Source organism: Protopterus annectens, chromosome 5.part0 (genome assembly GCF_019279795.1).
Source record: "Protopterus annectens isolate FY-2018-M chromosome 5.part0, PAN1.0, whole genome shotgun sequence".
Lineage (NCBI taxonomy): Eukaryota > Metazoa > Chordata > Ceratodontiformes > Protopteridae > Protopterus > Protopterus annectens.
Genome location: NC_056735.1, coordinates 380,673,889 through 380,700,624, shown reverse-complemented (window position 1 = coordinate 380,700,624; position 26,736 = coordinate 380,673,889). Strand labels below are relative to the sequence as shown.

The window sequence follows — 26,736 nt, the reverse complement described above, 5'->3', positions numbered from 1 at the left end:
TTTCTTACTTGGTAAGGAGAGTTGAGTGTTGTAGCAATTTATGGTCTATCTATTGCTTACAACAGTTTCTAGGCAAGTGCTGAGCTAAGAGGAATAGATTTGAGTGCTTAAAAGCTGCACTGGTTAGTTCTAAGGGAAAATTTCAGGATTAGACTTTCTGACGCAGGTAATAGTTTAACCCTGGCTAAATGGCGTTGCGCAATGCACAAAACCTCGCAAACACGGGTTTTTAAACAGAAAGATGAAAGGAATAGAAATAGCCCAAAATGTCCACTAAAACTACAGATTCTGAGCTGAAACCACTCCTCCAGTGACAGATAGGCTGCTCAAAGCTCACCACTCTCATTGATGAACAGAGAAGCTTCCCTCTATCTTAGTAAGGTCTGGGCAGCACAGAAGCTACAAAACAGCCCAGAATTCAGCAATATCTGAAAACCGGAATCTACTGGTTATAGGAAGGTGGGAAACTAGTAGAGAGAGATAGGATTTTTTGTTTTTTTTTAATTTTTTTCAAGAATTAAAACAGATACAGTTATAAAAACACTTTCAAGGCAGAAAAATGGCTATCCCACTTGAGTGTGTAGCCCACAAGAGTTAAACAGTTGAAAAACATTTAAAAATGATCGGTTATAGTACAAACAGTATCAGAATTCAAAAAACTGTTCAAATAAGTTCCAAAGTTAATAAAATGCTCAGAATAGTGCAGTTAGTGAAAATAGGCAATAAAAAGCAAAACAGAGGTACTTAATTCACTCAAAGTCTCTCTCTTCTCTTTCTGCTGCAGTAGAACTCTACAAGACACCCAGGCTGGATCTTGCTGAGGTAATACAAGTGCAAAAACCATGCAAACACGGGTTTTTAAACAGAAAGATGAAAGGGATAGAAATATCCCAAAATGGCCAATAAAACTATAGATTCTGAGCTAAAACCACTCCTCCAGCGACAGATAGGCTGCTCAAAGCTCACCCCTCTCACTGATGAACAGAGAAGCTTCTCTCTATCTTGGTAAGGTCTGGGCAGCACAGAAGCTACAAAACAGCCCAGAATTCAGCAATATCTGAAAACGATAATGCATGAAGTGTTAATGTCAGGCTATGCTAGTCAGTAGATGCTTGAGCCACACTGTGCTTAAGATATTTCTATGTGTCATACAGGAGGAAGGGTGGCATGGGTCGCAATTTGTCATGTGCACAGGTAACTAGAGAAGGTATAATATACATCCATTTACACATGCACTGGAGTGAGGTAACATATCACTGGAGCTGGAGATGGAGTCTTGATGTGTTGGGCACTCTGTGTCAAAGACAAGTTCTTCTTGTGATGAGGTGGGTATGCCAGTACCTGACCATAATCTGCAGCCACTCTAATGACTTGTTGTACTAGGTCTTGGAGTTCCCCCTTGCAGACAATCAGGCATGTGACTGTGTGATTATAATGTGGATATAGACTGCATATGAGATATCTTGCTATTGGAGAATGAATGCTGTGGCAGGCCACAGCAAGAAGTGGTAAGGCTTCATACACTTTTAGAAGCAGGTGATGACTGTGTACTCTGTGATGGCCTCCCTGTCTGACCACCCTTGGTATGTATCCTATCTGCATTCAGGAAACACTGCCAGTGTGGGCAGTAATGATGGACTTTAAAGCCATGCAGATTTTGAGCTTGCATGTCTGCAAGGGGGAACTCCAAGACCTAATACAACAAGTCAGTAGAGTGGCTGCAGATTATGGTCAGTTACTGACATACCCACCTCATCACAAGAAGAAATTGTATTTGACACAGAGTGCCCAACACATCAAGACTCCAGCTCCAGCTCCAGTGATATGTTGCCTCACTCCAGTGGATGTGTGAATGAATGTGCATTATACATTCCCTAGTCACCTGTGCACATAATGACCTCATAGTGACTTAAATCTTCATTGCTTGTCTACAGAGGTTGAACATTAAAGCACTGTGTGGCACAGTTAGTGGCTCCAGAGCAGGTCACCACCCCCTGTTATATCAGCTTATGCCATCAGTCTCAGACTTGGTCATTACTTCTGGAAAAGCTATGTCAATAACCCCTTTCCCAGCTCTAGTTACAGATTAGCCCCTCAAAATGATTATATCTTTTTGGGTCAGGGCCTCTTAGCCTCTTATACAGCTCAAGGGATGCAAGGTCTCTTGGAGAAGGGCTTTCCAATTTGTTCCACAGAGGTAAGGATGGCCTTTCCCTGTCTGTCTGTCTCTCTGTCACTCTCTCTCTCTCTCACCTCCTTTTTCCTAGGATCCTGAGAGCATTCTAAGTTCTACCCTTTTGTTGATAAGGTCTGCTACCTCAATAAATAGGATGACAAAAAATTTCCACCTCCCTTGGACTGAAGATGTAAATGTCTAAAAATAAGCCATTGGTTATGGATTTCACTTGCTGGTGGCATACAACCCCATGACCATTATCTGTATTGGCAGACCGACTCAGTTGTCAGATAATCCTTTCCTTTCAATTCAGCATAGACCCACAGCATTCCAGAGATCCATTCTTGAAGTAAGGTCTTCTACGGTTGGAATTCTTTGTTGTTATGGGAATTCAGGGTCTCTTCAGTTCTATTATGTTATGAGGAGCAGAGAGTGGACATGTTCTCAATATCTTGATTAGTCTCCACTTTTCTTTCTTTTCCTACTAACTCTACTGTTGACCAAAGTAAGTGAAGAAAATAACATACCTAATGATTCTGATAACTTGATGATGACCACTGACAACATAGTTTCTTGCTTTTTGTTCCATTACCAGAAATAACATAATTCAGCTGATAATTCCCCTTCTGTAAACAATGGGAGGACATTTTTCCCCAGGTAGATGGCAAATGTTGGAGATGTGATGGGGAAGAATGAGGTAACTGGGAACATAAGCTTTGGGACTGTAATAAGTTGGCAGACTTTAAAAAATCCCTACAAAGTACTGTGTAGAAGTACTGGATGTAATTAAAAAATATATTTTTTTAGCTGGGATACAGGATCTGAATTGCCTAGACATAGTGTTGAAGGAAAAATATACTTTAAAAATGATCAATACACGGTAGGTTCAGGTTAAGGCACTTTAATCTTGCAGCAAGGAGACAAAAACGTGCTAATACAGAGTTTGTCTGACTAGAATCAGGAAATGCAATAATTTTTATACATTTTCTAATAAGACATTGCCTACCAAGATGACGTAGTAAATCACAAGTTTTAACACCATCATTTCGTAGTGATTGTTTTTGTAAAATTCTGCTTTTACTATCAATTTTTATGAGAAACTTCCTAAGAAAAACAACGTGGCCTTGGCTACCACTGGTTAGATATATGCAATGTTACCATTCAAGGTACTATGGCTAATTTGAGCACAAAGCAAGTATAGATTGCAGTTCATTTCTCCAACAGTCCTTTGTCTGTTTTATCTCTTCCTTCTGCAGCTGTGCATGTTCTCATACTTCAAACAGAGCTAATTGTTCAAAATCATTACATTATAGAATATGGCATTGTTCATTGCTTCCTGACCTAGCGGATAATCACCTGCTTTTCAAGTACATTTCCAAAAGGCATAAACATGAATTTTGCTGTGCTAGCAGTTACTAGGTCAGAGGGCATCTTGCAAGTTTCAGAAAGCACACTGCAGTTTCAAAAGCATCTTTTTAGTCTCATATAAAAATAAGCTGTATATAAAATGTGCATATAAAGTAGAATGAAAAACGTAACTCATTTAATTTCTAATTAGCATTAAGCACACACATTAATACATATTTTTCTGATATTTCCCCCCTGTTAATACTTTTTAAGTCTATTTTCAAAAGAATAAACAGTTTGCTTCTTCTCCTAACCTCTTCCATTCAGGATTTTCAGTTAAGAGAGTCATTCAGTTTAAACTTATGAAAGTGTTTCACTTTTCAACAACTCTTCAATTTCAGTACTTTGATACAAAGTCTCAGAAACTGACATGTCTATAAAATCTTTGATTAACTTTTTCATGCAGGGAATACCACAAAAAATGCATGCTCCTAATAGGAGTAATCCTACACAAATGGCAATCAGGATGTTCATTAGGATGGAACCCCACTCCCCAAACAGATTCTGGAAAAAGTCTGTTAGAGGGTTTGGGCCTGGTTTGGTCATGGTCGACACTTGCTGGATCACCTCAAGATGGTCATTTATTTCGTGCTCGTTGTCAGGAATATACAAACAGCATTCTTCTTTGATTAAAGCGCACGTACCACCTCTTGCCACTAGGGTGAAGTCGAGAGCCATGCGGTTCTGAAGCACCACATTTCTCATAGCATTCAGTTCATCAGTCACTAATTCGAGAGCAGAAAAAGTTGCATTGCTCATAACTTAGAGAAGTTTAGACAGTTTTCTCAGCTCCCAAATTGATTTCACTGCACCATATGCAGGGGCTATGCCTGCCCATGATATAATGGTGTCACTCAAGTCCATGTGTGTCAGTTTATCTCTGTTCTTTACGGAGTTATGGTTTCTCCACCCTGCTTCGATTCATCCCACTGGATTCTCAGGTCTCTTAATTGGACTTCTAGGTTTACTGCTGACCTCTCTGACATTTCGAATTTTCCCCTGAGGCAAAGCTGCAGTGTGTCATATGGCCGGAACCAGGTAACCCAAAAAACAACTGCCAGACCAATTCTCAGGTAGCCATTTGTATGCTTTTTTCCCCACAAACAAAATAACAATTCTCTACTTTAGTATTGATATAAGCTTGCCCTGCATGAAACATTTTCTTATCAATAATAGAAAGCTGCTTTAAAAGAACAGGATTATGTTGTATCTCATCAACATTTCTATGCATCTTCGCAAAATATGCATCATAGTTTGTATCACAAATAGTTTTAGTCTTACTGGCTTTAATATAACATTTATAAGAAACAGTCACATTGCAATTGCTCCAACCCACCTGAATAGTGTCATTCTTGTAAAAACAAACAATCCCTTTTTGTGTAACAGGTAGGTGCAATGCTATTTTGTCTTGTGATTTCACAGGTGTAGTATCAAAAATCAAGTTTTCCCAGGTCTCATTGACCCCTAGGGGGACAGCAGTCATTAATAATCCCCCCTATGCTGTTGGTATAGCTGTGCAAACCCAGCAGTTCAAAACATTAAAAGTCTCAGCATTCACATATTTAATTGCTTGGTAAGTGTTAAAGTTTGGATGCCAGTCTATGAGTAATGCATCACATTTGTTCAGTTCAACTCTTGTGGCTGGGAAAAGGAAAGGCCACAGCAAAAAGATCAATGTTATCAGTATAGCTATCAGAATAATTAGGCAAATTTTCTGAGGTTGTTCTGCATCTCTGTTTACTCTATACCTGGTCATTTTGTTCTTGTTGTATAACAGTAACAAGGTTTTTGTCCAGTTCAAAGTTCTTAACCAGTTTACAGTGTGTCAGATGAATCCAAGATGTTCGCTCTGTGATCTTGACTGCAGTGGGTGTCGACAGTAGTACCTGGTATGGTCCTTCCCACTTTGGAGAACTCCAGTTCTTTTTCTTCATAACCTTCACCCAGACCCATGTGCCTGGGGCTATTGCTGCTTCCGATGGTCTGGTTTGTTTAACTGCAAAAGTTTGTTATTCAAAAATCACCTCATGTACTCTGCAAGTGAACTGTCAGCCTCCTGCTCTGCAGGCATGAGAGGTTTCCACTGAGGTGTATAATATGCCCTCCCAAACAGAATTTCAAAAGGAGTTAACCCTTTTACATTTGGAACAGTTCTCATGCTCAACAGTGCCAGAGGTAGACAGTGCACCCAGTTCTTTTGTGTCTCACTAATCAATTTCCTAAGTTTGTTTTTCAAAACCCCATTGTGCCTCTCTACTAATCCTGCAGATTGGGGGTGGTATGCACAATGATTTTTCAGAGAAATCCCGAAATAATGGCTTAGTTGTTGTATAGTTTGATTTACAAAGTGTGTGCCATTGTCACTATAAATCTTTTCCGGTATGCCAAATCTAGGAATAATTTCTTTAATGAGGACTTTTGCAACAGTAGCTGCATCTGGATTTTTAGTTGGGAAAGCTTCCACCCATTTAGAAAACATATCTATAATGTCAAGGCAGTATTTCTTATTTTTGCATTTGTTCAGCTCTATAAAATCCATACAGATAGTATGGAACGGATACGGTGGTGTAGGGAAACTCCCTTGCTTAAGTTTTAATGCCCCTTGTGCATGATGCTTGTTACAAACATGGAATGCTGCACAAAAATTTTTTGTGTAGTTTGTAAATCCATACGTCGTAAACACTCGATTCACTAACTGTACCATCCCCCCTGTTGAGACATGGCACTGCCCATGGCTCAACAAAGCTGCATATCTAAACAAGTTAGATGGCAAAATCGGTTTCCTCTCTTTGGAGATGTACAGTCCCTTCTCAAGGATTGCTCCTCGTTTTATCTACTTTTGTTTTTCTACATTTGTAGTAAGTGTCTGCATTGTTTTCAACATTTCTAAGTCTAAAATCTCAGATGGTTTAATTCCTCACTCAAAAGAAATACTTCTGAAGCTGAAGCTGCTTGTTTTGCAGCTGTATCAGCCCTCACATTACCTTTTGAAATTCTATCCCGTTGCCTGGTATGAGCTACGCATTTGCAAATAGCTACTTTCTGAGGTAACTGAATAGAGTCTAACAAATCTAAAATAAATTGCGCATGGTTAATTGGTTTACCAGTAGATGTTATCATTCCTCTATTTTTCCACTGCTGCGCAAAAACATGTACAGTAGAAAAATCATACTGGCTATCAGTAAAAATATTCACTCATTTACCTTTTGCCAAGGTACATGCCCTTGTTAAAGCAATCAATTCTGCTGCTTGTGCAGATAAGTTGTGTGGTAAAGACTTTGCTTCTAAAATCTCAGTATCAGAAACTACTGCATACCCCACTAGATTCTGTCCTGTAGGACCCCTCCTGCAGGAGCCGTCCACATAGTATGTCACCTTGGCATCATCCAAGGGAACATCTGTAAGATTTTTTCTAGGTAGTGTCCTTTGCTCAATCTCCTGCAGACAGCAGTGTGGTTTGCCATCTGCAGGGGTTGGGAGCAAGGTTGACGGATTCAAAGTTGTGCATCATTCAGTTGTCATATGAGGTTGGCTCAACAGTATAGTCATACAGGAAAGATGTCTAGCAGGAGAAAGATATGCTACTTTTTCTTGCAGTAAAATAATCGCGACTGCATGAGGCACTCTCAATGTGAGAGGGTGGAACAATACTACTGAGGCTGAAGCCTGCACTGCCATTGCAGCTGTGACTACTGCTTGTACACAGTGGGGCAGGGATTGTGCCATTGGGTCTAGCTGTGATGAATAGTAAGCTATGGGGCATTGTTTGTCCCCATGCTGTTGTGTTAACACTGATGTCATATAAGCTTGCTTACAATCTACAGTTTGGAAAAATCGTTTATGATAGTTTGGTAATCCTAAAACTAATGAAGAAGCTATCAGTTGTTTCAATTTGCAGAAAGCTGATTCTGCTTCTGGTGTCCACTGTAATAAATCTTGTGCTGCCATAGGCTTTTTGAATATCAAGTTGGTCAGTGGAGCAGATTCCAAGGCATAGTTTGGAATCCAACTCCGACAAAAGTTAGTAGTACCCAGGAAGTACATCATTTCCTTCTTGGTAGTTGGTTTAGGCTTGTAATATTGCTATTTTTCTGTCTTCATCTAATATTCTGCCCTCTTTGGATATTACATATCCCAGGTATTTAACCTGTTTTCTCCAAAGTTGCAGTTTGTTCTTGTTTACCTTGTGTCCCTGAGTAGCTAAAAATTGTAGTAATGCTATGGTATCCTCTCTGCATTCTTGCTGGGTGGGGGCTGCCAGCAGAATGTCATCTACATAAAGTAAAATCTGACTGCCTTTCGGTGGGATAAATCCCGCCAGGTTACTTGCCATTTCCTGTACGAATATTGTTGGACTTTCACAATATCCCTGTGGTAGTCGCGTATATGTATACCTTTTCCCCTGAAATGTAAATGCAAACCAATGTTGGCTGTCAGGGTGTATCGGTATTGAGAAAAATGCATTGCTAATATCTACCACAGAAAAATACTTTTGTTGAGTTTTCCAATCATTTAATAAAGTGTTTGGATCTGGCACCGTAGGTGCCCTGGGTATAACTGCGTCATTTACAGCTTGTAAATCTTGGACCATACGCTGTTCTCCGTTTGCTTTCCTAACAGTAAATAAGGGTGTATTACATGGTGAATCAGGAGATTCTATCAAGACTCCTTCCTTAAGTAAGGCTGCTATTATAGGTTTGATTCCTATTTTTGCATCCTTTCTCAAGGGATACTGCCTCTTTTGAGGTCTAAATACTGATTTTGGCGTGATAGTAACTGGTCCTGCTGTACGAATAAGTCCCACATCTGATTTCCCTGTTGACCAGAGAGTCTCTGGTATGTCTCGTAAGGCTTTTTCCTCTTCCTCTAGTAAGAGTGCTACTCTGCTGTCCTCACTTGCCTGTGAGTGTACAGCTGGGTGTGTCTGCGTTATCCAATTTAGTTTCTGCTTTTGTACTCCCTGTTTGGAAAGTTCTAACTCTGTCTGCTTTTCCCACTTTGTGACTTTTTCTCCTAGGTCTGCCCACTTCACATTTTTATCTTTAGTCAAACTCACATGTGGTAATCGATTAGATTTGTAAAGTGCTAAGAATTCCTGGGGCAATGAACAGCTCACTACACTGTTTCCTTCTGTGTCCCAGTACAAATTTCGTAATACTAATCTGTTAGCATGGTTTCTAAACAGTTTTTGCTCATATTCTTTATCAGGTCCTGGTTTGCTACAGTAATATAGAGTGCAATGCAACAAATGCTGTTTATCAGTGTCAAGGGAGGGGGATTTACTGATGGCTACGTTCATCAGTTCTTCGGTTACTGCTCCTGGACCAGTCGTAACTAAGTCCTGGCTGTACCAATAAAATGTTTCACCCTCCGGTCGCACTACAAAAGTATCCATCTGTCACTGTACTTCCATACCCTGCATAGTTGGAACTACGGCTATGCCAAATATCTGCATTAGGTCTCTGCCCAAGAGATTCACTGGGCATTTTGCAGAAACAACAATTTTGCTTTTCTGGGTCATCCCTGAAACTGGGTCAGTTATCACTATGTTGTGGGAGAGTGGCTCCCGATACAGCTGTCCATTAGCTGCTTTCACTAATATGTAGTCAAGTGATTCTGAATTTTCTGGTAGTTTGGAAGGATGTATCAGGGTCTGTGAAGCCCCTGAGTCACACAGGAATTTAACTTCCCTCCCTTCTACCAGAAGTGTAACTTCCAGTTTTGTGTCTGCTAAGTAGAGCTCTAGGCTCAATAATGCTAAGTCCAAAATTTCATTTTCTTCATTATCTGTGATTTCATATACATCCTCTATCTCTTCTATCATGTCCTCTACCCCTTCTATCACATTTGCACTTGTCTTTTCTTGTTTATTCCTTTCCAGTGATTCTTGACTACATATAGTCAGTCCTCACCCTCCTTGTCTTTTGTGGTTACCTTTTTATTTTGCCTACAATCCCTTGCTAAATGTCCCTTTTTCCTGCATTTAAAACATTCACCCCTTTTCTTTTTCTCTTCAAAGTCCTCTGATCGTTTATCAGATTGTTTGTTTCCCTGGGCATTTTTCTTACCCTTCTTCCCAGTTTGTACTACAAAGACTTCTGATCCGTCTTCTACTGCAAATACTTGAGTTTTCTTTTTCTTTTTGTTATTAAAATGCCTTTCGGCATGTCTTGCATATTCAAGTAATAACTGTAATCTACTTGTACGATGATCTACCATGTGCTTTGTAATAAAGCTGCTAATGGGTGCAATACTGCCTTTCAAAAATGCATTCTTTAGCTGCTGCTCATATGGGGAATCATGTATTTGGTCTTCAGGTACCTGCATTCCACAATGGTTATTAAAACATTCTAATAATCTGGCATAATATCTATCAACAGTTTCACCTTCTTGTTGTATGCATTGATTAATGCAAGTCCAATCAGCCCTAGGCTTCCATTTCTCAGAGATTCAGTCTGTCAGACCTTTCACTCTGTTGTCCAGTTCTGCATTACTATGTGGGAGTGGTCTAAGCTCTGCGTCACGGGGATTCCAGTTGCCACTGATCATGTGCCAATCTGGACCTATAATTTGTCTAACTACTTTCTCTACTTCCTCTCCATTCAAATGGTAACTTAACCTCATGCCCTGTAAGTCTTCTAAGAATTTTCTAAAATTAACTTTTGGATGGGGAATTCCCTCTGTGGCTTTCCGGATATCTTCCGGTGTCCACGGTCTATATACTAGAAGAGTTGGGTCCTGTCCTGCCTGTCCTGCCTGTGGATTTGGTACTTCTATGAGTGGACATATCTCTTCTTCACTCATAGCTTATGAATTTTTATTTATTTCATACAATTCAATATCCCCTTTTAAGTTGTGTGTTCGAGACCTGGTGTCAATAGGATCTCTGACAAATGGCTTTGGTTTTGCAGGAACAGCTGGGTATAGCGGAGGTGGATCAGCTTGTCCACTCACTTTATATTCTGGTAAGGGAAGCAGAGGGGACGGGGGGGGCTGTTGCTATTACCAAGTTATTGTCTTCTTTATCTAAAAACATTGCTTTTGAATTTTTATTCTTTTGTTCCCTGCAGTTTGCTTCCTCAAGCCACCTGTGTGCCTGAGGGACTCCTAATTGTCATTGCTTTTTTAGCTGACCTTTCACGTCTGTTTTAAGTTGTCTACCAAGTTTAATAAGTGAAGGTTTATCTAAATTACCATCAAATTTGTATTTATTAACCCATTTTGTATAATACCTAACATTATCGGCATGCTGTAATTGCATATATTTCACGTCTTCGGTTAAGGGCGGGTCTCGGGAACTTTTTGTGCACTGATTTCCCATGTTGCCTTAGCTAAGTTAGAGATTGTTATGTAACCATTTTTATCACGTGGTACCACGACTTACACTTTTTCACAGTTTATCTAGAATAACTGTCTACCTATTCTGTTTCCCTGATCTATGACAAGACATGCCACCGGGCCCATTCTGACCTGAGCTAGAGTGAGAGATATAATTTCCGGTCCGAAGGACCAATCTGTCAAAGGAAAAATATACTTTAAAAATTATCAATACACGGTAGGTTCAGGTTAAGGCACTTTAATCTTGCAGCAAGGAGACAAAAACGTGCTAATACAGAGTTTGTCTGACTAGAATCAGGAAATGCAAGCATTTTTATACATTTTCTAATAAGACATTGCCTACCAAGCTGACGTAGTAAATCACAAGTTTTAACATCATCATTTCGTAGTGATTGTTTTTGTAAAATTCTGCTTGTACTATCAATTTTTGTGAGAAACTTCCTAAGAAAAACAACGTGGCCTTGGCTACCACTGGTTAGATATATGCAATGTTACCATTCAAGGTACTATGGCTAATTTGAGCACAAAGCAAGTATAGATTGCAGTTCATTTCTCCAACAGTCCTTTGTCTGTTTTATCTCTTCCTTCTGCAGCTGTGCATGTTCTCATACTTCGAACAGAGCTAATTGTTCAAAATCATTACATTATAGAATATGGCATTGTTCATTCATTGCTTCCTGACCTAGCAGATAATCACCTGCTTCTCAAGTACATTTCCAAAAGGCATAAACATGAATTTTGCTGTGCTAGCAGTTATTAGGTCAGAAGGCATCTTGCAAGTTTCAGAAAGCACACTGCAGTTTCAAAAGCATCTTTTTAGTCTCATATAAAACTAAGCTGTATATAAAATAGTGCATATAAAATAGAATGAAAAACGTGTTAACTCATTTAGTTTCTAATTAGCATTAAGCACACACATTAATACATATTTTTCTGACACATAGTAAGGCCTTGTTAAGTTTAATTCTGGCCAAAAAAGCAGTTCCTAGAAGATGGCAATCAAAGTCTAAACCAACCATATTTGAAGTAGTGAGCACTGTAACAGAATTTATGTAATGTTGGAATGGTGATAGTTATCCAAAAAAAGCATATGTGATGTATAATGTTGGCAACTGTAAACAAGTTAATATGGTTTGTTTTCTTTTATATAAGTGTAATTTTGCATATGTTACAAGTGATAATTCAATAAAGGTATTAGAAAAAAGGAAAAAAAATCCGCTTCTGTAATCTCATTCCAGAATTTGTTGTCGAATCTGAGTATGGCTTCTACAGAATACCTTTGTTTTTGTTGTCTCTCCAAAAGAGCCACTGACAGTATGTCACCAGCAAGAAATAATACTGCTTGTTCTATCTAAAGTCATAACAGAGAGCTGTTCCCTGAAACACCTTCTGGTTAAATTTACTTGATTTATTTTAAACATTTCTTTGGCCTAAAATAAATCTCCATGTTGGTATATGTTTCTCTTCTTTCTTTAACAAGGCACCACACTGACAATGTGTGAAAGCTAGGTGCACAGCTGTGGAGCCTGAGTCTTTATTTTTCTCCAGGGATGCTGTCGTAGATCTTAAGGAACATTACTCCCATTTGTGGTACTGCTGAACTGTTACCTAACATATGGAGGGTGTGTGTGTGTGTGTGTGTGTGTGTGTGTGTGTGTGATCTATATATATATATATATATATATATATATATATATAAAATATCTTGTTGCATTCATTTTTATCAAATGTAGCTTAGGTTTGACATCTGTTTTGTCAATACACTTTGGTTGGCAAAACAGATGATTGACAGTTCTGCAAGACTTACAATTTCCTGGGTTGGGGAATATGCCATTTTCCGAGGGATTGTGCAATCTCAGAGTTGGAATAAATAATTAGCAGGGGGTGTGGGAGTGCAAAAAACACATTTTTCTATTTGCATGGTCTGAAGTTAATTCTTGGAGTATGTGCAAAACTTTGTCAACATTTTGTTGTCGGTGTTAGCACTGCTGATGTTTAGTGGATTTGATCAAGATCACTAGATGCATATATATATATATATATATATATATATATATATATATATATATATATATAGATCTAGATATATGTCAGTAAGTCAAACACACAAATGTTATAAACACAACACATCAAAACACATACATTTAAAAAAAACATATTTTATGCAGAGAGAGCAAGCATCCTGTGCTCCCTCACCACCTGGAACATACATATACTAATTTTGATATCGCTGTACACTAGGGAAAACTCTCACTCCACACAAATATCAGCAACAAATCTAAATGCCGATTTTGTATTCTGAACATTTGATAAAACTAATGAGTCCCATATGTGTTTGTGTGTTTTCAACTATGTAGCAAAACTGATGTAATTACAATTACTATTGTTAAGTTGCATCTATAGGGACAAAATAGTTTAAACAGTTAGTTGATGTACAATTAGCATTTGGGAGTTAGCTCCATTTTCTTAGGTATAGTAAAACAAAACAATTCAGTAATGCTCACTTGGATAATATTAACAGTCAGGAGGAAAATATCACAAAGGTTCTCCAGTCATTTCAAGAAGTATGCAGAAGCATAGCTGTCAGTCACAAGAACACCTGCTCTAAACAGAAAGGCAGTAATACAAAAGTATATTTCTTTTATTAATTATATATTCTCAGCTGAATTCTGCTTAAAATTGATTTTTTGTTCACTTTTCTGTCTTTCTTGTAAGGGCCTGCTATACCAGTTGGTATTGATGTACAGATAGAAAATATCAGCAGTATTTCTGAGGTTGACATGGTGAGTAATCAGTATGATTTTTTACAAGCTGCTGAGCATGGTTCCTTTTTCCTACTGCATATTTTGGTGAAGCAATACAAGTAGGATGATCAAATCCAACTACTTGTGTTAATGCAGTTCATCAACATCTGAATGTCAGACGTTTAATACATTAATGCAGCAAGTGTAAGGTGGGGATAGATATCCTGAATTCATTAGGTATTCACCGTACAGATACAACTTTCTAACAAGCAGGATAAACTCATTCATACACACACTCTGAGGCACACACAGATACACACACACACACACACACACACACACACACACACACACACACACACACACACACACACACACACACACAGATACAGACACACATGCACACTATTTAATTCTACATAAATTGCATTAGAAAATGCCTTGTCTTTTTGAAAGTGGAGACATACAGACTTGAATACTGTTACTGATACATCACTGTATCCGTATTGTTTCATAACAACTTCTGTTTAATTAAACTGTTATATATTAGCACATGAAGTCCTCTGATTATTAATGTGATAGCTAATCTGAATGATCTTAAAATGTTCTTGCAAAATGATCTCTTGCCCAGTCATCTGACCAGATGAACAAACACATCCTTAACAGCTCAATAAACAAATACTCTCTAAAGCTGTTGAAGAATATGTTCATGCATTTATACTGTTTGACTAAGTATTCCTGGTAAAGCAGGTTGTTTGTTTGTTTGAATGCTGTTGCTCATGACTAATAAATTATTTTAAATTATTAACACACATAAGGACAGAAGGACATTTGCATAACTCATAAATAAGAACAATGGTGATTATTACTACATGCTACAGTCATAGTGTCAGCATAGTTTTGTATATCATGCATCTAAGCTTTACCTTGTCTGCTTGCATACTTAAGTGAAAATTCCATCCAGAAATATATTTTTCACTCTCTTTTTCTAACTCTCTGTATGCATGTATATATATATATATATATATATATATATATATATATATATATATATATATATATATACACATTTATATTCTTTCATCATATTGAAATGCTTCAGTATCACTCTGTAATTAGTATGCCAGACTGACCATATTTTGTTTTTAAATCTAGCTATGCTGCATCAATAATGTACATTGTGTTGCCTTAATTCAGTGTCTGTGGTGCAACAGGTACACTTTCCTTTGCTGATAGAAGACCAGAAGACCATGGTTTCTATTGCTGGTGCTGAATAGGCAGGGGTGGGGGGATGTTAAACTCCCCAGTGCATTGTCTTTTGGATGAGATGTTAAATTGAGGTAACATATGTTTGAGATGGTGGTAGCTCAGATGAATTAAAATTATCTCACAGTTATTAAAAAGAACAGGGGAAGTTTCCTGATGCCCTGTCCAAATTTCTTCTAGAAGTGTAAATACCACCTTGGGTCTCACCTGAAAAGAGGCCATCATCCTAATGGAACTAACCTGGTCAGCAAAGAATAAATAAATACAGCACAACCTAAACACAATAAATCTGTTGGTTTGTTTCTACATTTACTTACAATGTACTGTGAATCACAGGCTTCTTAGACTTTTCTCTGGAATCTGTACTGTTTATTCTTTTTTTTATTACTTATTCAGATTTGTACTAAATGTAGACTGCTAAAAGGATTTTTTGGTACACTTAAATTTTGTTCCAGATAAGGTAGATAAACTGCACCCCCTGTTTGCACCCAGGTTTCAGGTCTAACAGTTCTGCTCAGTTATCTGTAATTTAGGTTTGAGACTTCATATACTTTGTAAGGCAGCTTCAAGCAATTTCTGGTATTCCATGTTGTACAGTTACAATTTAATACAGTTATTTGGATAACATCAACACTTCACACTGGTCATAAAATTATATACAGATTTGTTTATGTAGAGTTGTCATATTTCTGATGCTTCTTATTTGCATAAAACTTCTTCCAATAGCTAACAGATGGAGAAAGAGCTGCGTGTATGCAATATAGAACTTTACTGACCTATGTAAGACCCATTCACAGGATCTAACTTTGTAGGTGGTGATTTAATGAGAAAGCTGGAGAAACAATATGACTGACCCTTTGTCATACAGTGTAAGACAAATTATTTTCAGGAAGAACAAAAGATCTCAATACAAAAAAGATTTTGGTGGGACCTTCGTGGTATGTAACAAGAGACATGGAAGTGATGTAAATAGAAAGAAAATAGAAGTTATTGGAGATTTTATGGGTACTAACTTTACCTAAGTTAAATGACATGGAAAATAACTGTGGGATGAGGTTTGTAATGCACACTTATGCACTTAAGACATTTGGTACCTACAACTTCTCTCAAACTGACAAAATGTGCAACATGTGATCTGGTATCCTGTATGTACTGCACAGGCTAAAAGTGAACACTAATGGTGTGCTGTGTATCCATCTCATGATGGACCATCCCGAATACTAGATGTTACAGTGTGTCAGAAATACTCAGGCAAATTACTCAGTTTGACTTTCTTTTGAGGCACCATGTCACTATAGTCACCATAAAACCTCCCTGTTATGGTAATGTGTCTAAAAACTGTAGGCTATGGATGCAGAATGTTGAATTATGTAAAACTGTGAGCAGAATAGCTAAGAAACCTGAAAAAGTAGTATGTGGTATATTTCTGCATGTTACAGTGGAAGCAGCTCTGAAACTTTATCATAGATTTAAATTTCAAAAGGGAGGAAAAGAGAACAATGCTGTGATAAGACAGAGTTTTCAGAGTTACCATGCACAATAAAAGACTCTGCCAAAATCTATTCCGAAACAGACAAATTTTAGCATATGTTTGGTTACACAGTTGAATAAGGATTGTGAAATGGATTTTATTGTCAAGTTGCTTTCATATGACATGGCAGATATTTTTACCTGCAGGATGAATTGCTAATCATAGAATTACAGTGTAATTTATGATAAAGTAAATGGGGTATGTAATATTTTGGTTATATAGTGTACATATCACACAGCCTCATAAGTATATCCTAAGAACAAATGCAGGTGTCTTCACACACACATTATCAGTAAGTAACACTTACAAAACATTAGTGATTATTTTTTACTTTTTTGTACAGGAATTCACAATGACTTTGTACCTCCGACATTACTGGAAGGATGAGAGGCTTGCTTTTCCTAGTTCTAACAACAGAAGTATGACTTTTGATGCAAGATTGGTGAGGAAGATATGGGTACCAGATATATTCTTTGTTTACTCAAAGAGGTCCTTTATCCATGACACAACCAAGGAAAACATCATGATAAGGGTTTATCCAGATGGCAATGTCCTCTACAGCCTCAGGTACAGACTTACATCTTGAAACTTATACCAGTAAATATCATCAGAACTGCAAACTGCTTTAATGACTTAAGTTGCTAAACAACAGAAGTGGATTGATTTGTATTATTTTAGCCCGAATTTTGCTTGTATTTTTAATATGAATGCATAAACTGTTCTGCAATATGAAAATGCACCCATTTCTTAATTGTACCAGAAACTTTACCTTCTTATGATATATAATCATTACAGTATCTTTTGTTCACTAAATGAAGTGTGATTTTTAACTAAATTGATAATTAAATGCCACCATTTTAGTTTGGCAAAAGCAGTCAGATACAAAAATCAAAAATAATAAAAATAAGTATTGAAATGAGTATGACTGCATTATTTTTAGAAGTTTAAAGAATTTTCTGGTATAAAGAAGTTAGCAAAATTTCACCAAAACAGAAATTTAATTTGGGATAGGCTTTCCCATATAATTGATTTATATATTTCATTTTATTAACTGGGAGTGGAATATTCTGACTGAGTTTACTATCCTCTTTTCACTAGAGTTTTGGAGAGGAAAGCTCCACGTAAAAAAATATGATACAGAGAAGCGTACATTCAAGTACAAAAAGTAGGCCAATACAAGATAAATATTACACACATACAATAGCACAAATCTTTGTACAAAATGGTTAAACGTAGGCAAAATAATGAAACACAATTATGCATTTTCATACACTCAGTAGATAATGTAATGAGGCTTAAAGCTACTAGCAGATACTAGGTAAGATATGTGTTAGAACCATTGCAATGGAGTTTTGACAGCTTGAGGCATTTCAAAATGAACTGTATAAGTTAGAACTGAACATACTATAAGATTCTAAAAGTAGGGCGTGTCCAAGAGTGCTGAGAACAGCTACTGGTGAAAGCTCTGTGACTGAAAACTTTTCTCTAACAGAAATATAATAAAAAAAATAGAATGTGGAGATACTTGATAGCAAGTATACAGAAATATGCTAGGCAAAGACCAGGTTCCAGCTTCTTTAAAAACAAACTTCTTTAATAGTAAGGAACTCACACAAGCGCTTTCACCATTAGGCTTCTTAAGGTGCATGAATCATCTTAGTAAGCACACCCATATGTGTATGTAGTGTATTTGGCTAATTGCCAAATATGCAATAAATTCTACGTGGGTAAAACAGATAGACCCCTTAAAGATAGAATAAGAGAACACATATACCATATTAGGAAAGGGAATATTTCTAATGCTTTGGCAAAGCATGTAAAAGAAACCAATACTCAGTACAATTTTAAATTTAAAGTATTAAGTATTATTAATGAAAATAAGAGAAAGGGAGACATTAGAAATAAAACAGAAACTATGGAAGTAGAGTGGATAGTAAGGCTCAGGGCAAATGCAGGACATGGCCTTAATGATGTTATTCCATTGAGACCAGTTCTAAAGAATAGACCATTATGTATATAGTTTATATCTTAGTTTTTTAGTATTTTTATAGGTTTATTTAAATGTTTTATTTATTTATATATATTAAGTTATGCATTATAATTTGGTATTCTTGTAGAAAATAGTTGAAATATTCTTTATATATTTTTATATGTATTTATGTAATGCATTAGAAGGGAATGAATGTAAAGTAATATGGCTTTAAGAACCAATTAAGCTGAATATCTTTAGATATAAAATGGGTGTGCTTACTAAGATGATTCATGCACCTGAAGAGGCCTAATGGTGAAAGTGCTTGTGTGAATTCCTTACTATTAAAGAAGTTTGTTTTTAAAGAAGCTGGAGCCTGGTCTTTGCCTAGCGTATTTCTATATACTTGTTCTTTGGATATTTGGCGAAGACACCTGGTTGCTGTTGGGTTGTTTGTTCATATACTTGAAAGCTAATTTATTCACTAATAGTAAGAGAAAAGATTTGCAGCTTCAATTTCTTCAAAAGCTGTACTTTTCCTATCAGAATTTCAACTGCTTGTTATAGTTCTGATAACATTATTCAGAGACTTATGAAATATTTAGATTTCTTCATTCTAGGAATATCTTTTACTTTAGAGATAAACCTCATGAATTATAAATGGTACTTATGTATTATCACTACCACATTTTCCAACGTGCTGGACTTTCTTCTCTTTTACTCAAACAGCGACAAGGAAGGGTAATCAGGAAGGGTAGACTGTAAAAAACTCTTCTGGGATGTTGGTGGTGGCTTTTTAAAATGGGTAAGGGTTCAAATTTGAGGATTTGTGGCTAGCATGCTTGAAAGACATCAAGCATTGAATTCAGTGAGCGATCTCAGTGGCTGTCTGTATATACGTATGTTGGCCTGTAAGGAGTGTGGGCAGTCATAGCGTACGATGTTAGAAACACACACACACACACACACACACACACACACACACACACACACACACACACACACACACACACACACACACACACACACACACTCACACTTACAATGAATTAGCTGCTTTTGAGCACACTAGCCACAAATCCTAACATGGCATAGGAACAGGTACAGTTAAAAAACATATAGACCTCATTAATAAAGTTTATAAAGGAAATTTAATAATAGGTGGAGACTTTGTATTCTGGACAATTCTGAGACTACTAATAAAAGATCTCCTCATCTTACTAATGCAGCCAAAATACTTAAAAAGTGGATCGAAAATATAAATTTAATTGATACATATGGATACAAAGAGAGTAACTCATTATTATTTTCCCACCAGGATTATAGATTTATATCTCAAGAACTAAATATGAAAATAAATAACTTCTCCATAATTCCTTGTCCTTTATCAGATCATAATTCACTTATAATACAAGTAGACTTTAAGAACTTAACATATATGACAAGAATACCGGCCTACATCACAAGACTTAAAGAATTTAAACCATGGTTATATCCTGAACCACAATTCTACTTAGATACAAACTATATTGAGGAAACAAACATTGTAATAATATGGGACACAATGAAAGCTTACATATATGGCAAAATCCTGACTTAGTTCAAAAACAAAACAAAAGAATTGGAATCTGAATTGCATAATATTCAAGAACAAATCACAAAAATTAATAACAAGGATTCAACAAATTCATCTAACAATAAAAAAGAAATAGAGGAACTAAATAAAAAAATACAATGAAATTCTAAATCATAAGACTAATCTGGCAATAGAGAAACTAAAACTAAATTCATATGCTACATCACCTAAACATATGCACAACCTAACAATGAGAATTAACAATCAAGAGAGAATAACATTACAAACATTATACATAAGGGGAGAAAGAATAAAAAGGTATCAGATATAAGTGACATTCTAGATGCCTTTAAATTGCACTATACTGAACAATACATAACAGGTGAAGCACATACCAACTGTTCAAATATAGAAGCAAACTTTCTAAAATGGAAAAAATACCAGAAAAGTTAAAACGTGATATTCAAAAGCAAATTTCTCACAAAGAAGTTATTGAAAAAATTAAGGAGAGCAAATGCAATAAAACCACAGGAATTGATAGAATAATAAATTAATTATATAAAATCTTTCCTACCTCAGTAATTTTGATATTTCAAAGAACTCTAATTGAAGTAGAAATACAAAATATAATTCAGCCATCATGGAGATACTCACTAATTACACCAATAATAAAATAAACTAAAGACCCCATGCAATGTAACTCTCATAGGTCAATTTCTTTACTTAATAACAATTAGAAATTTTTTTATGTCCATATTAGTAAATAGAATTTAAAAACCATTGATTCATATCATAAATGAAGATCAAACAGGTTTCATTTATAATAGATGTACTTATGATAACATCCAAAGAATATTAACTCTTATAGACTTACTAAACAGAGATAAACAAGAAGCTCTTATAGTCACACTAGATATTGAAAAAGCATTTGATACATTAAATTGGGATTATCGCTTTAAAGCATTAGAACTATATGAATTTCCCATCACCTTTATTTCATTGATAAAAATATATATACAGATAATCTTGCATATGTAAAACTAGGGTTATTTACTTCAGAAGCTGTAACTAAAGGCACAAAACAGGGCTGCCCAATGTCCCCTATTTTATTTGCTTTAGCTATGGAATTATTTGCATCTTCTGTATATGTTGTAACTCAAAAATAAAAGGCATGGATATTTATGGTCAATTTAGCTCCAAAATTATGTTATTTGTAGACGATGTACTGCTTACCTTATCCATTTCAAAAGAGTCCCTAAAAGAATTAGACATGCAAGTTGAGAAATTCTATTCAATCTCCAGTCTACACTTTAATAAAACAAAATCTAATTATATGCTACTGAGCAAAAGAAATGACTTAATGTCAAATGCAAATCATATAATTGGTAAACAAGTCTCCACTATAAATTACTTAGGAATTAATTTATATGAAATCCTAGAAAAAGACCTTACTTACAGACTATGGAAATGCCATAACCATCATAAAAGCACATATAGCAAAATGGAATACAATATACTTGAAATCTGAGGATAGACTACAAGTAATAAAAATGATACTACTTCCAAAAATAATATATGTAGCTCAAGCTATTCCTATGTCACCAAACAAACAAACTCTAAAAGAAATAAATACAATCCTGTTAAAATTCCTCTGGTATCCTAACAGAAACAGAATAGCTTATACGCATCATATCAAACCTTGGGAAAAAGGAGGGATTCATTTCCCAGATATAGAGACATACATCAAAGCCTCTACTTTCAGAGCAATTATAAACTGGATAGATCCAAGTTACTCTTCCAACTGGAAAACTCTTCATACTACTATATTTCCAAATGAAAATAACATAACCAAAAATCTCATGTTGAATGATCAAAATAATAAGCTATGGCATATTCTATGTGTTAATATACAATATAATATATCAAAATCAACCAATCAAAACTATATAAACTATATTTATAACTCCTTTAGAAGATTTATTAACATCAATACAGATATAAAATTATGAAGAGAATTATTATTTCCATTTAATCTTACAAAAAAATGTCATCAACAAGATGCATAAAAATATTTTCACCAGTTGGGAACCAAAAACTTTATATGTTGGCAACATTGCATAAACAATCAGAAAGTACTAGATACTGAACATATTTTAAATACATACAACATTTCAGCTAATGACTGTCTAATACTTCAAAGTGTAATATCATATGCACAAGATCTATGCAGATTAATTAATAATTCCTCATTCAAACCAAGACCCAAATTAACAAAACTCATGTTTGAAGTTGTATATAATAACTACAAGTGGACAAATATAACCTCAAAATGATACAAAATTTTAATGAACTATAAAGCTACAACTCATCAAAACTATTGGAAATTCATTACTAAAGGACATGCAATAACTTTATCAATGGAAAGTAAAATCAGCTTATTGTATTCCATTAAATCAACTTCCAATTCACAATTTTGGAAGATATACATGTGGAAATTTCTGCAAAGATTTTTTCTTATCCCCAATAAATTAGTCACATTCAACTCTAGTAAAAGGTTATATGCTGGAGATGTCTACAAGAATGTGAAGCAAATTGGATACGTATGTTATATGATTGTATAAAAATCAAAAATTACTAGGAAGAAATAAGTAAATTTCTTCAAGCCACTTTCACAGATACATTTGCATTAACAAAATTTTTAATCCTGTTAAATGTTAATGAAAAAATAGAAATGAATATTATGATATATACCTACTATGGACTTTACTAGCAGTAGCAAGGAAATGTATTACAAGAAAATGGAAATCATCATCAGAACCAACAATTGAAGAATTTCAGTGTCTATTAAAAGAAACAGCTTTGATGGAAATCAGGATCAAGGAACTGGAATTGCTCCTAAAGTTTGGAGTAACAATCCATGGAAGAAGATCATATCTCTTATTGAGACTTTTAAAATGGATCCAGATAACACTAGAAAGTAAGGGAAAAATATGAAAATACTTGTCTTGATATTTCTTAAACATTTTCACAGATTGACTTTTGTAATTACTTTCTAAACCATTCATGCCTAGTGTAAATATTGTACATAGTTTGTTATTATATTAAGCTTATTTAGATATGTTGGTGAAGTGAACAGAGGGGATGAGGAAGTGATGGGTAGGTATGGTGTTAAGGAGAGGAATGCAGAAGGTCAGATGATTGTGGATTTTGTGAAAAGGATGGACATGGCTGTGGTGAATACGTATTTTAAGAAAAGGGAGGAGCAGAGGGTGACATACAAGAGTGGAGGAAGATGCACACAGGTGGATTATATCCTATGTAGGAGGGCCAGTCTGAAGGAGATTGGAGACTGTAAAGTGGTGACTGGGGAAAGTGTAGTTAAGCAGCATAGAATGGTGGTCTGCAGGATGATGTTGGTGATCAAGAAGCAGAGGAGGAGTGTGAAAGCAGTGCCAAAGATTAAATGGTGGAAGTTAAAAAAGGGTGATTGTGAGGTGGAGTTCAGGGAAGAGTTAAGACAGGCACTGGGAGGCAATGAAGAGATACTGAATAGCTGGGTAACTACAGCAGAGCTAGTAAGGGAGACTGCTAGGAAGGTGCTTGGTGTGACATCTGGACAGAGGAAGGAGGACAAGGAGACATGGTGGTGGAATGAGGAAGTACAGGAGAGTATACAGAGGAAGAGGCTGGTGAAGAAGAAGTGGGATTGTCAAAGAGATGAAGAAAGTAGACATGAGTATAAGGAGATGAGGCGCATGGCAAAGAGAGAGGTGGCAAAGACTAAGGATAAGGCATATAGAGAGTTGTATGAGAGATTAGACAATAAAGAGGGAGAAAAGGACCTGTACCAATTGGCTAGACAGAGGGACAGAGCTGGGAAAGATGTGCAGCAGGTAAGGGTGATAAAGGACAGTGAGGGAAATGTACTCACAAGTGAGGAGAGTGTGTTGAGTAGATGGAAAGAGCACTTTGAAGGGCTGATGAATGAAGAGAATGAGAGAGAGAGAAGGTTGGATGATGTGGGGATAGTGAATCAGGAAGTGAAGCAGATTAGCAAGGAGGAAGTAAGGACAGCTATGAAGAGGATGAAGAATGGAAAGGCTGTTGGCCCAGATGACATACCAGTGAAAGCATGGAGTTGCTTAGGAGAAATGGCAGTGGAATTTTTAACCAGATTGTTTAATGAAATTTCGGAAAGTCAGAGGATGCCTGATGAGTGGAGAAAAAGTGTTTTGGTACCTATCTTTAAGAATAAGGGTGATGTGCAGAGCTGAAGTAACTACAGAGGGATAAAATTGATCAGTCACAGCTTGAAGTTATGGGAAAGAGTAGTGGAAGCTAGGTTAAGAAGGGAGGTGATGATTAGTGATCAGCAGTATGGTTTCATGCCAGGAAAGAGCAATACAGATGCAATATTTGCTCTGAGAGTGTTGTTGGAGAAATACAGAGAAGGTCAGAAGGAGTTGCATTGTGTCTTTGTGGACTTAGAGAAAGCATATGACAGGGTGCCTAGAGAGGAGTTGTGGTACTGTATGAGGAAGTCGGGAATGGCAGAGAAGTATGTAAGAGTGGTACAGGATGTGTACAAGGGTAGTGTGACATTGGTGAGGACTGCGGTGGGAGTGACAGATACGTTTAAGGTGGAAGTGGGTTTACATCAAGGATCAGCTCTGAGCCCTTTCTTATTTGCAGTGGTGATGGACAGGTTGACAAATGAGATTAGACAGGAGGCCCCGTGGACTATGATGTTTGCAGATGACATTGTGATATGTCGTGAGAGTAGGGACCAGGTTGAGGAGACCCTGGAGAGGTGGAGATATGCTTTAGAGAGGAGAGGAATGAAGGTCAGCAGGGCTAAAACAGAATATATGTGTGTAAATGAGAGGGAGGGTAGAGGAATGGTGAGGATGCAGGGAGTAGAGTTGGTAAAGGTGGATGAGTTTAAGTAATTCGGATCAACAGTTCAGAGTAATGGTGAGTGTGGAAGAGAGGTGAAGAAGAGAGTACAGGCAGGGTGGAATGGGTGGAGAAGAGTGTCAGGAGTGATTTGTGACAGACGGGTACCAATAAGAGTGAAAGGGAAGGTCTACAAGAGGGTAGTGAGACCAGCTATGTTATATGGGTTGGAGATGGTAGCATTGTCGAAAAGGCAGGAATCAGAGCTGGATGTGGCAGAGTTAAAGATGCTAAGATTTGCACTGGGTGTGACTAGGATGGACAGGATTAGGAATCAGTATATTAGAGGGTCAGCTCAGGTTGGACAGTTTGGAGACAAAGCAAGAGAGGCGAGATTGCGTTGGTTTGGACATGTGCTGAGGAGGGATGCTGGGTATATTGGGAAAAGGATGCTAAGGATGGAGCTGCCAGGTAAGAGGAAAAGAGGAAGGCCTAAGATGAGGTTTATGGATGTGGTGAGAGAGGACATGCAGGCGGTTGGTGTGAAAGAGCATGATGCAGAGGACAGGAAGAAATGGAAACAGATGATCCACTGTGGCGACCCCTAACAGGAACAGCCGAAAGAAGATGATGAGGTATATGTAATAATACTATTGTTATAATGAAAAAAATTAATAAAAACATTTGAACAAAAAAAAAAAAAGAATTTCAACTGCTTGTTAAGAGAGAAGAGACTTCAACATGAAACTCAAAAAATGGTACTCAGAAGTCTTCTGTTAAGAAGATAGCGAGTCACTAATATCTAGTATGCTGTATTACTTACAATGGACAAGATGGCTACCAAAATAGAACGTTTCAAAGAAGAGTCCAGAAAGACTATGGAATATTTAGAAATTCTTATGAAACAACAAAGTGAACAAATCAGCAGTATGGAAGAAGCTTTAAATGATCATGAAGGGAGAATAACTGCATGTGAGTTCTTGACTCAGTTCCTTTTAAAAGAAAAAATAAGTGACTCATAGATAAAGTTGATGATTTAGTAAATAGACTAAGATGAAATAACACCAGACTATATGGTATACCTGAAAAGTGTGAGGGAGTCAGTATAATAAGCTTCTGAACAACTTGGCTACATAAAACATTAAATCTACCTGAAAATTTATATGTTGGAATTGACAGGGCACACAGATTCCTGAGAGTATCTTCAAAGAAGGAAAACTCACAACCATGTTCAATTATAGTAAAGCTGATGTCCAGCTTGGAAAAAGAACACAACAGACAACATCTGCTAACTTCCTCTGTAAGTTTCTCATTCTTCTTAATTCTTCTAAATTGTTCTAATCAGTAACAAACATATAACTCTACTTTTTCCCAGGTACAGGCCACCTATTAAAATAGGTGAACATGTAGTCAGATTTGACAATGATTATTCCAGTAAACTAATGAGTGAAAGAACTTAAAAAGAACAATATTAAAGCCATGTTGGTGTTTCCTGCACAGATCAAATAATTTCTTTCAGAAGGAACAAAAATATTTGACGCACTGAAGGAGGCATTTACTTTTGTGAACAAAAATAAAATCCTTTATACTGAAGAAATGGATTGGAACATTGTATCCTTCAAGAGGCAGAGTTAGCTGAATTCCTGGAAAACTGCTTCTAAAATAAAAAAAATAAATAAAAACAGCAAGTGACTTTTATTCTCTAATTGTAGGACCTTTATTTTCTGAAACAATAGATTTATCCTTTAAGTAAAATGTTTGTACAGCACTTTAAGCTTCAAAACATATGTAAAAATGTATTCATATTTTAAGCTAAAGCATTCTACATGATGA

At 36.5% G+C, this 26,736-nt stretch overlaps 1 protein-coding gene across 1 annotated transcript in view; it reads left to right on the top strand.

Moving 5' to 3' along the window:
* GABRR3 (gamma-aminobutyric acid type A receptor subunit rho3) overlaps positions 1-26,736 on the top strand; it is a 366,702-nt gene that overhangs the window by 45,949 nt on the left and 294,017 nt on the right. The window contains exons 2-3 of the mRNA XM_044071761.1: positions 13,637-13,704; positions 16,806-17,029. Of these exons, the coding sequence (XP_043927696.1) occupies positions 13,637-13,704; positions 16,806-17,029 (292 nt within the window). The remainder of the gene's footprint in view (positions 1-13,636; positions 13,705-16,805; positions 17,030-26,736) is intronic.